We start from the raw sequence: 15689 nt of genomic DNA, 5'->3' as shown, positions 1-15689 counted from the left end.
CTCCCCTATTGCTAGTTCAGCTGTAATAATCCTGTGATCCTTAGCCATGGCTCACAGCCAAGGGATTGGGGTACTATTTACCTTCATGAGAGTTTTACAAGATTAAACTTTATTAATGCTCTTTTAAAATTAGGGTAAGTATTTATCCTCTAAAGTTAGACAGCAAAGGAAAGACAGAACTGCTGTAGCAGACTCCTTGATTTGGTCTAATCACCACCCCAGAAACAAACAAAGCCCCCCTTGCCCTAAGTGTACTACTGTTGTGAAGTTAGCACTGCTTTTTCACCAAATGTAAACTTAAAATTATTCATTCTCTTTATATATAACAGCAGAGAAAACTTAACTTAAAATGAAAAAGTTTAAAACATGAAATACACATGTATTCTTTGATTTTTATTATTTTTTCTTTGTCTGTCTTTCTCCAGAGCAGTACCTCTGTTGGGATACCTACCTCAGGATTTAATAGGAACACCAGTCTTGGTGCATCTTCACCCAAATGACAGACCCTTAATGCTAGCAATTCACAAAAAAAGTATGTATGCCTCTTATTGTGGCAGAAATATAATTTTTTTTCTAGAACTTAATAATAAGGACCACAAAAACCTCAACAAGTAGTAGGAGAAAATTAATTGTGACTTTGATTTTTTTTCCACAAGTAAATACTGAATCTTTTACTGCACAACTTGATTCTTAGTGCAAATTCGTGAAAATGAGAAATCACTCAATTTTGTACTTCTGTGAAGCGTATGTATCTATTGTAAACAAATTGACTATAAATTAATATTTCATACATAAAGAAAATTTTCTTGAGAATGGTATGATAGAAGTTTTCATATCTTAAATTATAGTATTTTTTATTTCATAGAGAAGAAAATAAGAGCCATTCTGGCAATGTTCGTAAAGCTGCTTCTTCGGTCTTCTTTAGCTTGTTGTATTCTAAGGGTGATTTTTTTCATAGTCCAGTAAATTATGAAGATTGGCATATTCTGATAGCTCAGTATTTCTGAATGTATCACTGTATCCCTCAGGTGGCATCTTCCTCCTGTACAGTTCATGTAAAATCCTGAATTGTTGAGTAGAATTGTGCAACCATTAATGTGAAATGTCTGTTTGAATCCTTCATTGCAGTTCTTCAGTATGGAGGGCAGCCTTTTGACTATTCACCAATCAGGTTTTGCACTAGGAATGGAGATTATATCACCATGGACACCAGCTGGTCCAGTTTCATCAACCCTTGGAGTCGAAAAGTTTCTTTTATTATTGGAAGACACAAAGTTAGGACGTAAGTCAATATATTTTTGTTTTCCCTTCCTGCAAGTTTACATAGTGATCCTTAAGAAAGACATGAGGGGACAGAATAAGCATTAGATTCTGTGGTATATAGGTGGTAGATTGAAGCGGTGATCTCTCTGTGATTGAAACACTTGCATTTGCAGTGAGCTGGTCTATGTTTGCTTTGTGCAGGGGTCCCTTAAATGAAGATGTCTTTGCTGCTCCCAACTACACAGAGGATAGAATCCTTCATCCCAGTGTTCAGGAGATCACTGAGCAAATCTATCGGCTCTTACTGCAGGTACTGCAAGTGCTTTACTGTTACCCTTTCCATTTCCTGCTGAGGAAAGGGTGTTTATCTTTGTGTGACATTTTGTTTAGCTTCTTCTACTGTCCTGGAATTTTTGGCTACAATCCTGGGAATTACTTGCACTCATGATTACCAGACAAGACTTACTGAAGTATGTTAAAGCTCCAGTTGAAATTTTAAGAATTTCATGTAGCTATGGAGTCCTCCAGAGAAACAAACAAACAACAACCCAAAAAAACCAAGCAACAAGAAACCCAGTGTAAAATAAAATCTCTTTTCCTGATATGGAATTATGGTGTCCTGAGGCGGGGGTGTGTGTGTATACACATATATATGTATTTTCTTGTTGTTGTTTTCACAGCCTGTACACAACAGTGGATCCAGTGGCTATGGAAGTCTAGGTAGCAATGGTTCACATGAGCACTTGATGAGTGTGGCATCCTCCAGTGACAGCACAGGAAATAATAATGAAGACACTCATAAGGATAAACCAGTAGGTTTGAGTTTTTCTCGTTCAAGTGTGTGGCACAAGACAAACTACTTAAAGTGAGGATTTTTAACTTTTAGAATAACATTTTCAAATTGGAAATGGAAGAAAGTATAAAGAAAATGCCATGTTCCTTTTTTATTGATCGTAGAAAAACCCTTTTGTCTAAGGCAATAAACACTTCTGGTGTAGATGAAGCCTCAGGGTACTGAAGCACAGTTATAGGCATGAAAGTCAGTGTTGTGAAGAATTTAAACCTGTACAGTGTGTTTACTTAATCTAATGTCTGATACATGTTATATGCTGTGTTTCTGGGAAAACCAGCTGCATATGTGAGAGCAGTTTGTTTTGGGAGGGGAAAGTCTGTAATTCCTGTTTTCCCAAATGAAAGTAAGAAGATTAAATGCAGTAATACCTGTATAACCAGGGGATAGCTTGACCCAGATCACTTTTAATGTTGCAAAAATACACGATGTATATAGAACAAAATAAATTAAATGGAATAAACCAATTTTTTAGTTTGTGCTTAGAGCTCGACTTTGTGTTTAGTTCTGAAAGCCAAAAATTTTACTTGGTAAATTGTATTGCTTATAGGCTAATTCTCACAAATCTGATTTGTGCTTCTGTGATCAGACTTTGCAGAGTCCTGCTCTTGCCAAGGTGGTCACTTTCCTGGCTTTCTGTTCTTAAACACTGGTGGAGTAAGCAGATGAGGTCACAGGATTTCTTATTGAACAGGGATATAGATGCCTGGCATTCCTTCACTACTTCCACAGATAGTGAAGGCTGTTTTAGTCTAGTTCTGTAACATCCTGTCAGTGCTTGGTTAGACTTCTAGTAAAAAAAGCTATCTTTCATAGCTTTTTTTTACCAAGTGATAGGGTAGGGTTTTTTTTAAGTTGTCTTTGTAATGTATATTTTATATTTTCCTATCCAAGATATTCAAACAGATTAAACAAACTACAGAGTAACTGTTTTCAAGAAACATACTTTAAATTTCTTCTCTTTCCAGTTCCCAATTTTTGCAGCTGCACAATAAAATTGTATACATTCATGTTTCTCCTATGATCAAACTAATTGCAAGATAGAGATTAACTGAGGTTAGATTTAGTCTACTGAGGAATCACTATGCATAATGTTTTATGTCAAAACTTTGAAATAACTGGTCTTACCAAACTACTTGCAGGAGGTCTGTCAATATGCCCGTAAGGTCAAAAATAAAGGACAGCATATTTTCACTGACAATAAGGCAAAACTGGACTATAAGAAAGAGTCTTTTGCAGGTAAGACATTAGCAGTTACTAGTCTCTTGTGCTGGTGCCTTGTATAACGTGACAGTAGGACTTTTTTCTAGTTTAGTTCTAATCAATGCATAAAGACAGCATTTTTATCAACTCAAATTATATTGTCCCGTCTCTCTCTACTGTGCCTGGGAAAATATTGTGTTTGGCTATATCTGAATCAATATTGGTGTAACACAGTTAAGGCATGGCCTAAAGCTGTTGTCTGGAAATACCTTAAGTGGGCACAAGAGTTGCCCTCATACTGAGTGTGTTTCAACCTTAATGATATATATTCTCATACAGCCATAGTGTCTATTCCCTTTGGATCCATATGCAATCTAATTAAACTTTATAACTCCCAAGAATCCATAAGGATGGGAAAATACTTGCACAATATTCATCTATTAGTGCACAAACCTCTTGCTTTACAGTGGTTAATTTGTGACCTGCTAAATACGTAGAAATGAAAAACCTTTACTACTGTTGCTTTTAGGGGAGTTTGCAAGGATTTAATGTCTTAATTGCATAATAGCAGTATCTCTTTCCACAGAAAAACAAAATACTCCTGGTGGTCAGGTGAAAGATGTAGGGGGAAAGGATACTGCAGGAACAGCTGCTCCAAAAAATGTGACTACTGAAGAATTGGCTTGGAAAGAACAACCTGTGTATTCCTATCAACAGATTAGCTGTTTGGACAGTGTCATCAGGTAAGCAACCAGTGAGTAAATTACTCTTGACCTTTGGACACTAGACTAGTATGTCTAATATTTTTAAATCATTGTATTTTAGGTACTTGGAGAGTTGTAATGTACCTGGTACAGCAAAAAGAAAATGTGAACCTTCAACAAGTGTTGCATCACTGAGTTCTGGAGTTCATGAACAAAAAGCAGCTGATAATGCTATCCAGCCATTGGGAGGTAACTACATCACAGCTTTTTCATGACTGAGTTTTGCTGGCAGGCAGTTGGATGCTACTTTGCAGAACAGTGACAAGTGTAGCTTAGGCATGACCTCATAGCTGCTTTCTCAGTGTTTGATGTTGGTGATTTAACTTTCGTCATTAATATCCTCCTTACAATTAAAATACTGAGTAGTTGATTGCATATCTGGATTGTAGAACTAATGAACTAATTTTTATTGTCGAAAATACAGTAGGATTTTGAGTTTCAGTGCTCAAATCATTATCAAATGTTAGGACTTGCAAGAACAATCAGCTGAAGAACCTAGCAGCTAATTAATTGCAACAAAAATATGCATATTACATTTCTGCCTAAAAAAAAATGAAGAAGAGAAGGTAAAATGCAGCATTGGACTGTTCTGTGTTTTGTGAGGTGTTAGAACCCAATGTTCATCTATGAAAACAAAAAGCTGGGGATTACTGAGGCAAGCTATCTAAAAAGTCTGCTGCAGACAGAAACATAAAGGTAATTTTTTAGGCCTTAGTTGTAGCATTTGACATAGTCCCTTGTCTGGATGGGGAATTAAATGAAGAATGTAACTGGTTAGTACAAGGATTGTGAGATTGGTAAAGAACTGCATGCAAATGAAAGATTTGCTCATTCTACCTTGTCATTATATGAGGCTGAAGGGAGAGTTTGGTCCAGTGGAGTTTCTCAAGAATTGCTTGTGGGAATGATCTTGGTGATTTGATGAGCTTCAAAAAGAAGTTCTAATGCAGCTTTTAGAATCAAATTAGAAGGTATCAGTAGACCAGGAACAAACAGTCCTGCAGAAGGGATTGAAATGCTGTAATTTGGAGTCTCTGTGGTTCTCGTTGGCAGAAGATGATGTGGGCCACTAGCTCTTTGTTGCCCTGTTGTCTGAGACAGATGAAGTCACCAGTCAGGAAAAAGGCAAATTTTAGATCTTTAAATATGTGTTATGGAAGTATTCCTATAGAGGTGGAATGTTTTAATGCTGTTTTGTGAGGCACTCGTATGACCTCTGCTGGATTACTGTGTGTAGCTTTCAGGGGAGAGAATTTTAAATTTAGGTGGATGCTCAAAACAAAGCTGTTAGAGTAACCAGCTAATGAAAGAAATTAGTGTACAACACTGTGGGAGCTGGGTGCAACTTATTCTTGGGCTGGAAGAAGCTAGAAAATTTCTTCCAAAACTGTGCCATTAAAGAAGAGTGAAAACCAGAAAAAGGGGAAAATATCCTTCATTGAAAAGGTTTGTTTTGGCTGTACATGGGCTTAGAGGATTGCATTTGGTTGCTCCAGAGTCATTCTATTCCTGGAATGTATAAAGTAAAAAGTTCACTTTTTTGTCTTGTCAAGCACAGTTTGGCCTTTACTGTTTTGCAGCCCTAGCAGCATGTAATTTGAATTTGCTCTTGTTTATGTTCAGTAATCTGCAACTTTATTTCTTTTAACAGATCCTGCTGTGCTGAAGGCATCTGGTAAATCAAGTGGTCCCCCGGTGGTTGGTGCTCACTTAACATCTTTGGCTTTACCTGGCAAGCCTGAAAGTGTTGTGTCTCTCACCAGTCAGTGCAGCTACAGTAGTACCATTGTTCATGTTGGAGACAAAAAAACACAGCCTGAATTAGGTATGACTTTTGCTAATACTTTTTCTTCAAGATGGCAATTGCTAGCGAGTTTAAACTTCAGACATGTGAACAGCTAATGTCTGCTTGTAACTTGCAGTTTCTTACAGCTAAGATGGTCTTAGGAAATGGAATAAATAGGGATGGAATGTGTATCTTAAACTTGCAGCAAAATGATTGCAGAATTGTAGTACCTTAAAAATGCATGTTAGGGCTTTCTTTGCTTCATCTTGAGTATTTTGCCTTCTATTCCTGTAGAAATGATAGAAGATGGTCCAAGTGGAGCAGAAATTGTAGATGGCCAACTTCTTGCCCCTCCATCCAGCGCTGCACACATAAATCAAGAGAAGGAGCCATTTAAAAAACTGGGACTTACAAAGGAGGTCCTTGCAGTGCATACACAAAAAGAGGAGCAGAGCTTCTTGAATAGGTTTAAAGAAATCAAGAGATTTAATATTTTTCAATCACACTGCAATTACTACTTACAAGATAAACCAAAAGGACGGCCTGCTGAACGTGGTATGGCAATAGTTTGCACAATAAGACTTGTATTTATATAGAAAGTAAATCCTGTTGGGAGGGCGTTTCCATTTTTAGTTGTATTGTGGGGCCAGTGTGAACAGTGATAGTTGCATGCTATTTTCAAAACCCACAGAAAATTTTTCTGATAAATCTTGCTAGAAGATTTAACATGGAATATTGCTTTTAGTGCCATAATGGATCTTTTAGTAACTTGTATTTTGATTTTTGTCTCTTCTCTATATTGTTACTGTCATGCATCTTCTTTCAAGGGACAAAGAAACCTGCTTTAGCATATTTGCTTTACTGCATCTGTGCTTGTATTCCCTTGCTTTTCTTTTTCTTCTGTCTTGCCATTTTGTCTTTGTTCAGATTTGTGGTTTTGTTTTGAGCTCCTTTGTTTTCCAGTTTTCCCCATTCCACTGTTGTGTAATTGGTGAGACAATTTGATAATGGTCTGATTGCCTTTAAGTTAATAATGTGGTCAGCAGGATGGAAATGGCAGAGACTAGCAGTAATAGTGAGATTGTTTTGTTTATTGGGCCTAGGAGCTGTGGGTGACATTTTCAGAAGTGCTTGATATGATCTGACTTTGTTCTCATTTCAGTCTGGACTTGACTTGGAACAGAAGTCAGACACTGCTAAGCATTTTCTCAGATTTTTATCTTTATTTTTTTAATTTTAATGGTTATACCTGTCCTGTATAGCTATATTTTTACAACCTTTCTTATAACTTTTCCTTTTGCAGGTGGCCGTGGACAAAGAAATGCCACTTCTGGAATGGATCAGCCTTGGAAGAAAAGTGGAAAGAACAGGAAATCAAAGCGCATTAAACCACAGGATTCTTCAGACAGTACAACTTCTGGAGCTAAATTCCCCCATCGGTTCCCTCTTCAAGGTTTAAATGCTACGGCTTGGTCACCATCAGAGACGTCCCAGGCGAGCTACTCAGCGGTGTCTTTCCCCACAGTTATGCCTGCATATTCCCTTCCTGTTTTTCCAGCAGCAGGGGCGGTGCCACCGGCTCCTGAAACTTCACTCTCTGGTTTTAATCACTTGCCGGACTCTGGAAATACTTGCCCTATGCAGCCATCCCAGCTCTCTGCACCCTTCATGACCCCTGTTGTGGCTCTTGTGCTCCCCAACTATGTGTACCCAGAGATGAACAATAACTTACCTCAAACCCTTTACCCCAGTCAGCCCAGCTTCCCTGCCCATTCCGCGTTCCCCTCACAGACGGTGTTTCCAACGCAGCCCCCCTTTGCCACACCCAGCCCTTTCCCACAACAGGCGTTTTTTCCAGCACAGCCATTCCATTACAATCCACCAGCAGAGACTGAAAAGGCTCCTGTCGCAGAGCCCCGCAATGACCCCTCCCGTTCCTGCACTCCACAGTCGGTGGGTCCTCAGGACCACGCTTCACCACCTCTGTTTCAGTCGAGGTGCAGCTCTCCTCTGAATCTACTACAGCTGGAAGAAACCACAAAAACTGCAGAGAGTGGAGCTCCTGCGGGTTTACACGGAGCTTTGAGTGAGGAAGGAACCATAGGCAAGATCATGACAACGGATAATGGCAGCGGGAAGGAATCCTTACCAGTAAGTCTGGATCACACCACCCTTCTCCTGCCTCTGCTGCATCATTTTTAATCCTTTCACTTCCAGGACCTACTTGTTAATGATAGACAGAAGTTATATAATGCCAGGAGCTGGACTCACAATTATAGTTGGTAAATTCAAACTTCAGCAAACTGAGAAAAACATTAAGTCCAAACATTAGAGTTGTCTTAACCTTTAAAAATTAAATCTACGTCATCAGTCTTCTAAAGTTACACTAGGAAGCTTGGAAATATATCCTGAAAGAGTTTTGTTCCATTTCATTGAAAAAAGTAAGAATATGGATAAGCTCATTGAAAACCACTGAAATAAACTGTAAAATAATGTGGGCACTTTATATTTAGCAAAAACTTTTGTGCTAGTGAATTTGTGTGCATGGGAAGAACAATCTGTAAATGGTCTGAAAGAAGCTGATTTAAATTAAAATCACATCTGTGTTTACAAACAAACCACTAAAGTAAATGAAGAATTAATAATTTCTTGCAGACCATAACTTTATTTTTATTTTGTTTGTTGCACTAAAACTATGCTGAACTATTTGGTAACTTCAGGGGTTTTTTATTTCCTGGCTCATTTCAATTTGATAAATCAGTTTAACAAATAACTTGAGATGGAGTGATATGTCTGTAAAGGTTTCCATGGTAGAAATATGTAAACTATTATTTGTGCTTTCTAAAGGCACCATAGAGTATCATTATAAATGCTGAGTCACTGATAGGATGGAGCTGCATTCCATATCTTTTTTGGCTGCCTCCTTCCATTATTCAGGAATGTGTTTAGGGTAAAGTAAATTCTTTTCATTATTACATGTTTTGCTAAGTTCTGTCAGCCTTAATTTCTAATATTTAATCTTCAAACTGACTTGCAGTCAAGTTTTGATTAGGTTAAAAATTACTGTAGTTAGTGCTCCTTCTCTTAAAAATATACAAATAAGTGATCTTGCCTAGGAAGCACCTGGGAACATTTTCTTACTACTCTCAATGCTACTCTTCCTTCTCATCTCATGGAGGTGGAACAGTGAGAGACTCTTGATGCAAATCTCTTTGAGGCAGATTATAGTAGGAGCAATTGCTAGTATGTTGTGTGTGGCTTGGGTAAAACCTGACTTGTCCAGGACAGTAGGTGCTGTCAAAAGAGAACAGAAAATACCTTTCTTACTTTCTCATGAAACTATATTATTAATTTTTTTAAGAGAAATTCAGTTGGTCTTACTGAAGGACCCCCTGTCTGCCTGTCAGTCCACTTCAGTATTCCTTGGCATGTGTTGTTGGTGACTGTCTTTGAATAACTATGTCAACATTAGAATATGAAATGAAATGGATTTATTACTAATCATTTACATTTAGTAATAAATAGCTTTGATTTTTGGTGTTTGGGTTTTTTTAATTTTACTTTTTCTCCTTATCACTAGGCTGAGTCTCCAATGGATGCTCAAAATAGTGATGAACTCTCCATGTCCAGTGTCCTGCTTGACATTTTACTCCAAGAAGATGCATGTTCAGGCACTGGCTCAGCCTCTTCAGGGAGTGGTGTGTCTGCAGCTGCTGAGTCCCTGGGCTCTGGGTCCAATGGCTGTGGCATGTCAGGGAGTAGAACAGGTAACTCAGGCAGCCAGAGCTCTCCTGGCTTTTCAGAAGAGTTGGAGTGTGAGGTATTGCAGACACCATGAACATCAAGTGAAAATCTTTTTCTTTGCTCCTCATTGCATAGTTTATTCTTAATTTCTTTCTTAGTGCATTACACAAATGTTTTTCTATTGTGCTTGATTTACAGAATAGAACCTTTCCTAAGTGTGTGTAAAACAGCCATTAAGATATTATGCAGGTATGAAGGAATAATGAAAAGACCATACTCCTTCATGTTCATTTAAAACTTTTAAATTAAAGTCAGCTAATTATCTCTTGAAATTTAATGGAGACTTCACTTGAGAATTTGAGTTTTAAAAAGATAATGCAGTTACTCAAGGGTGGAAGTTCCCTCTGTTTAAAAAAAAGTAGAATAGTGGTTGTATTTATACATTCAGTTCTCTTTAATCTTGTCTGTACTCAAAAACATTCAGATAATCTATGTATTGGACAATTTATAATGAAATGTTAAATCTCTGTTTACAGGGAGCAGTGAAACTAGTCACACCAGCAAATACTTTGGGAGCATTGATTCCTCAGAGAATCACCATAAAACCAAAATGAAGACAGAAATGGAAGAAAGTGAGCACTTCATCAAATACGTGCTGCAGGATCCAATCTGGCTGTTGATGGCAAACACAGATGACACAGTTATGATGACTTACCAGATCCCTTCACGGTAATTCAGTGGCACAGTCCTTCATACATTCTTTATGTTGGGGAAACCAAAGTGTACAGGAGGGAAGATGTATATGAATCTCTCTCAGTAGAAGTAAACTGGTTTTAATGTTTAGCTCAGTGTCAAGAAAAATTCTTGCTTCCTTTATATGTTTCATATACTACACAAGAACTTCTCAAGAAGGAAAAAATCATTTAGTTAGGATTACCTGTATTTTTAGGTCAATTTCCTGAATTGAAATGAACTGTATATATTTTTTGGAAGCTGTTTTATAGCTAGTGATTTGTAACTACTTACCTAGAAATCCCTGGTGAATATGCTTAGACCTAGGCGTGGTCTGGCCTGGAAGATCTCTAGTCCTTGGCTGTTGTCCTTGAGTGCCACATACAGTGACATGTTGCTCTTGGACTTGTGGATTTTTTTTAACTTTCATATGTTCATTCTTCTTCATAAATTAGGACAAGGATTAGACGGTAAAAATCCTAAGGCTTCTAATAAAATAAACTTTTTTAAAAAATCAGAAACTTGCTACTTGAGTAGCAAAGAGCAGATATAGGGGAAAAAGGGGTGACAAGTCTGTGGATTATTTTTTTCAACCTACTTGTTTATATTTCTTGAGAGCAGTGAATGGTGTTTTGAGAAGAACAGGAGGTTTCAGTAAAAAGCCTTTGAAAGGGAAGGTAAACAAGCTTTCAAAATACAGAAGCGCAGGCATGATGGGAAAGGGAGAGAATACACTGTAAGAACTTTAGGGGTTTTTTTTTTAGTTTTAAAAATACTTTGACATTTCTCAGTTTTTGTAGTCTGAAGTGTTGACAGCTATAGGTAGGAATTCCAGTAGCCCATAAAAGCAGCAAAGCCTGCCAAAGAACAGGATATTTTGGTAAGAAGAGTGAAGCTCATTGTCAGAGTGTGATCCCCAAGAAGTGAAGTGTAAATCCAACCTGTTCTTAGGTATCCTATAAGGAATAGAAATTATTTTAGATTTCTTGGAACTTGCTTTCTATTGTCATCTTTTACAAGCTGCATTCCTCTATAAATGTTGCCGTGAGATGGGTTTTTGTAAGTTCCTGAGTGGAGGTAGGGCATTTGGAGAGAGAGAATTTTGGCTGCTGAAATAGAGCTGTTTCCTAAAGTTTAGTTCATTCTTGGTGACCTTCTTAAACACATCTTACTACTCCTGCTTTAGTATCTTCAGTGCATCTAGTGTCTGTTTTGCACTGTCCTCCCACTGAAGGGGAACTTGGAATTTCCTGCAGCAGCAGAGGGAAACCAAAGTTCTTGCTGGTTTCTTGCTGGTGGTGCTGCCTGAGTGGCTCTAAGAAAACTGTTCTCACCAAAGGGATTTGAAAAGACAGTGAGCCAGCAGAGATGTCTGCAAATGCAGAGAGCAGCTGGAATAATCACTTTTAATTTTCTTCCAATATAAGATTTCTAAGCATAACATTCTAGAACAAAAATAGTCTTTTAAAATGTTAGTATTTGACTGTGTAACCTCATATAGGCATGAAGCCCAGAAACTGCTGAAGCTCAATTTCTAAATACATTTTATTTTAGGGATTTGGAAACAGTTTTAAAAGAAGATAAGCAGAAATTAAAGCAAATGCAGAAACTACAGCCAAAATTTACAGAAGAACAAAAAAGAGAGCTTATTGAAGTTCATCCATGGATCCAGCAAGGTGGACTGCCAAAAACTGTTGCTAATTCCGTAAGTTTAATGAGTTAATTACTTTTTCATGTATAATAGTGCTTAAATTATTAGCTGCCTATGTTAGACTCTTCCTTTCCTGTTGCTGTGAAAGCTTGGTCAATTATGAATAGGAAAAAAAAAGAAATTAATTATGCATAGGAAAAAAAGGAAATTCAAACTTCTGTGTGGTGGTTTCTAGCTTGATTCAATTTAGCATAAATCTTCTTTCCAATGGAGGAAATTAAAGTACTGGTGAACACAGTGTAAGAAATTTCCTTCCTCCTTCTAAATTTCTGTGTATCTGTTTGAAATGCTTTAGCAGCACAGCCAGAAGCTTCACTACATAAAAATCTCTAGTTTGTGTGCAGAAATGGATGTCTGTTGTTTTCAAAGTACAAAATGAATGGTAATATACTGATCCTTTTTCCTATCAGACTTCTCTCTCAGGATCATGATTCTTCTAAGTAGTTTAATGGCCTGAAAGGAAAAAAAGAAAAAACCCAACAAAAAAAGCATCCATGCAATTTTATTTGTTGTCTGTGTGTTTTACTTATTCACACCCAAATACCTGTCTGTGTTTTCTCGTCCCTAAGCTTTCTGTCATTTGTGGCTTTTTTGCACAAAAGCTGTCAAACACAGAGGCTCTCTTTGCACGAGTGTTTCAAAAGTCAGTGTGACAGAATTACAGTGGAATCCTAATTGTGATGTTAATGTTACTGCAGCACTGATCCTACAAGCACCCACCTGGTGATCTATGGCACAACTGTTTCCAGCAGAGTTCCTGAAGTACTTTCACTGATTTACTGCACTTTATAAAATCATGGTGTGTGGAAAAGTTGTGGACCAAAAAATATCTGGTAGCTACAGCACAGGTGGAAGGGTTCTCTTGGAATCAAGGATTGCTTGCAGGTGGACTGTTGCTTAGAAAAGCTTTTTTTAAATTTTACTTATGAGTGCTTCTATTTTTTTTTTTTCTTTTTAGGAATGTATTTTTTGTGAGGACAATATACAGAGCAATTTTTATACATCATACGATGAAGAAATCCATGAAATGGACCTTAATGAAATGATTGAAGATAGTGGAGAAAACAACTTGGTTTCCCTGAATCAAGTCAGTGAAGAACAAACATAGCCTTTGAGCCTGTTGTTTTGACAGTTGTTTCAAAACGACAGTGAAGGATCCATAAAGGTTTTAATCTTTTTTCCAGCAAGATGAATACAGTTCATAAAAGCAAATGTGTTTTTCTTGCTCTAGAAGAGTCATTTGTGAATGAATCTCTTTTTAAATGGTGGCAATCTCTTCCCAGTAAGGACATTGTTGAAGATGGTATAGCTTTTCTTTGAAAGACTCATTTTGCACTTATATGCCTCAAGTATTTCTTTACAAACTATAGAAACTTTCATTGATGCCTACTGTTTTTTGTAGAGTGGGTTAATAAGTGCTGAAAATATCCTTACGTGCATACGGTTCTTCAAATCTCCTTTTGGTAATGATTCAGCATTATAAATTGTTGAGCAATTTTGCTTAGTGGCTCTTTAGCATTGTTCTTAATATTTGAAGTGGTCCAGCACAGTAGAAGAAGTAACCTTCAAGGAAATCAATTCACACTTGCCCTTTACATACCAGTTGATCCCATCCTCTTTGTTTGTCTCCTCTAGTTTTGAATGTAGGAACTTTTTTTTTCTAAGAGAAACACTGAGCTAATTTTGTAAGATGGTCTTGGGTTAAAGTACATGTTGATGTGTAAGTATAGAGGAGTGCTGGCAACTTTGTAGCCTTTTATTTAAATGGACACTGCAAAATGATGGACTGTTTATTACCTTGAAGCGTAATTTCTGAGGATTTGTACTCAAGAAATCCTTATGCTTAAAGATTTTAAGAACCAAGGTCACAGAGGATGACTGCATATGCTCCAGTGTCTGTTAGACAGAGCTTGGGGTAACTTTAACCTTTATTTCTGACTTGTTCTGTCAGGAGGTTGGCCATCAGTTTTTCCAATGTGGCTAAACAAACATCAAATTTGTATGTGGCAAGGGAGGATTAGATGTGTCTTGTCATTTGAAGATAGTTCTTACAAAAAAGAAGTGATTTTGAGAATAGTGCTGACTCACTCTATTTGAATTACATAATCTCAAATTTAGCGTGGCTGGAATCCTTTGCTGTCGAAGATTTAATTTTAATGCCTCTGAGATTGTATTGACTTGAATATGTGTACTTTATGTTCTCGTGCTGTTTATGTCTGTTGAATGTGGGAAGAGAACATGAGAGAACAACTTTTAATATGTTGGTTAGTTAAAGGACATTTAGTTGCTGTACTGCTAGATGTCAGCTCTAAGTCTTGGGGTGAAAAATGACGGAAGTTAATTCAGTTAACTTTGATATGTTTGTCTTAAAATATTTTTCATGGGAAGCATTTCCTTTTTTATTAGGATAACATTTCTATTCACTGACATTTAAGGTTATTGTCATTCTATAAAAATATTTCTCTTTGTATACAAAGAAGATGTGAAGTTAGATCTGACACCAAAAACACGCAAATGCGACTGGTATTCGCTTAGCAGAAGAAATAATTTGTGTCAAGTAATTAGTTATTAATTGGACAGTCAGGAGGAAATTTGCACTGGAGACAGGTTCTGCAGGTAGCAAAGTGTGTCAACTTGTGAAACAAGCAGAATCACAATTTAAAATAAGTATCTTAAATGTAGTGTGAAGCACTACCCAGCAAGATCCGACGCCTGTCTTTAACAGTTTAGCAAGGTCAAACGTAAATACTTGTAAATACAAAGTGAATGAGAAATTTTCAAGTGTTGGTGTTCATGTCCGATGTATTAAGTGTTTTAATCATAAATGGAACAGTGCAGCTATACCAACATATTAAATATATTTCATTTTTACATGGAAACACAAACATGGACCAGGGTTTGGGAAAAATAAAAGCTTTATATAAAAGGAGTGCATCATCATTATACAAATAATTTTCAAAGACTTCTCAACCACTTCGAACTTCTTTGCTTTAGCATGCTTTCTTTTTTCCCCATGTCTTTTTTTAATTGTCCTAATTTCTTTTATTATTTTTTTTCGATGACCATCTTGTAACCATAACTTAGTGAAAGGAAGAGAAAAGTATATTTAGAGCATTTTGTGGATGTGCTTACTTATGGACTTAATCTTGCATCCTTAAAGTGTTTGCATTTACAGGGTGGTATTAAAATATTTTCCTGTAACTTTAAATCTACATGCCTCCATTTATAGATAAGATTCTGAAGCTGTAATTTTTCCAAACTGTTGTAAGATGATTTATTTGTGATGACACTTTGTCAACATGTCAACAATGTTTTCTGTACACTGTGCAATATATTTTGGTTTTGCCACTTGTGACTAATTTTTATGAATTTGCTTTTTAGAAAACTGGTAAATAAAACAGATATATTTTTAGTTGCCTTTTTGTTCCTTGAGGCTTCTACTCCACGTAAGAAGTCAGAATATGTGCTTTACTTGATGGTTTGTGAGCTGGTATTTCAAACTCTGGAGCTTGCAGTGATGTTAGCTCTGGCTTCCTGTCCTGGAGTGAAATTGCTGCCAGCTTTTCTGACCTGTACGTTTAGTGGCCACATGGAAGATTGAATCTTTATATTAACAAGTTGTTCTGAGATCATGTA

The 15689-nt window shown here is 37.0% G+C and overlaps 1 protein-coding gene across 8 annotated transcripts in view; it reads left to right on the top strand.

Annotated features, from left to right (window-relative positions):
• The window catches only part of PER2 (period circadian regulator 2), a 46295-nt gene extending 30830 nt beyond the window's left edge, over positions 1 to 15465 (top strand). For all 8 annotated transcript variants that reach the window (XM_069024845.1, XM_069024851.1, XM_069024847.1 and 5 more), the window contains 14 exons: positions 426 to 532; positions 1129 to 1282; positions 1465 to 1573; positions 1944 to 2075; positions 3256 to 3352; positions 3903 to 4059; positions 4142 to 4269; positions 5732 to 5905; positions 6161 to 6421; positions 7170 to 8017; positions 9447 to 9633; positions 10147 to 10339; positions 11897 to 12047; positions 13012 to 15465. In XM_069024845.1, coding sequence (XP_068880946.1) covers positions 426 to 532; positions 1129 to 1282; positions 1465 to 1573; positions 1944 to 2075; positions 3256 to 3352; positions 3903 to 4059; positions 4142 to 4269; positions 5732 to 5905; positions 6161 to 6421; positions 7170 to 8017; positions 9447 to 9633; positions 10147 to 10339; positions 11897 to 12047; positions 13012 to 13161 — 2848 coding nt within the window. In that variant the 3' untranslated portion in view covers positions 13162 to 15465. The remainder of the gene's footprint in view (positions 1 to 425; positions 533 to 1128; positions 1283 to 1464; positions 1574 to 1943; positions 2076 to 3255; positions 3353 to 3902; positions 4060 to 4141; positions 4270 to 5731; positions 5906 to 6160; positions 6422 to 7169; positions 8018 to 9446; positions 9634 to 10146; positions 10340 to 11896; positions 12048 to 13011) is intronic.
• The last annotated feature ends 224 nt before the right edge of the window (positions 15466 to 15689 follow it).

Source organism: Aphelocoma coerulescens, chromosome 9, assembly GCF_041296385.1.
Source record: "Aphelocoma coerulescens isolate FSJ_1873_10779 chromosome 9, UR_Acoe_1.0, whole genome shotgun sequence".
NCBI classification, from domain to species: domain Eukaryota; kingdom Metazoa; phylum Chordata; class Aves; order Passeriformes; family Corvidae; genus Aphelocoma; species Aphelocoma coerulescens.
This window is presented reverse-complemented; position numbering and strand designations above follow the sequence as displayed.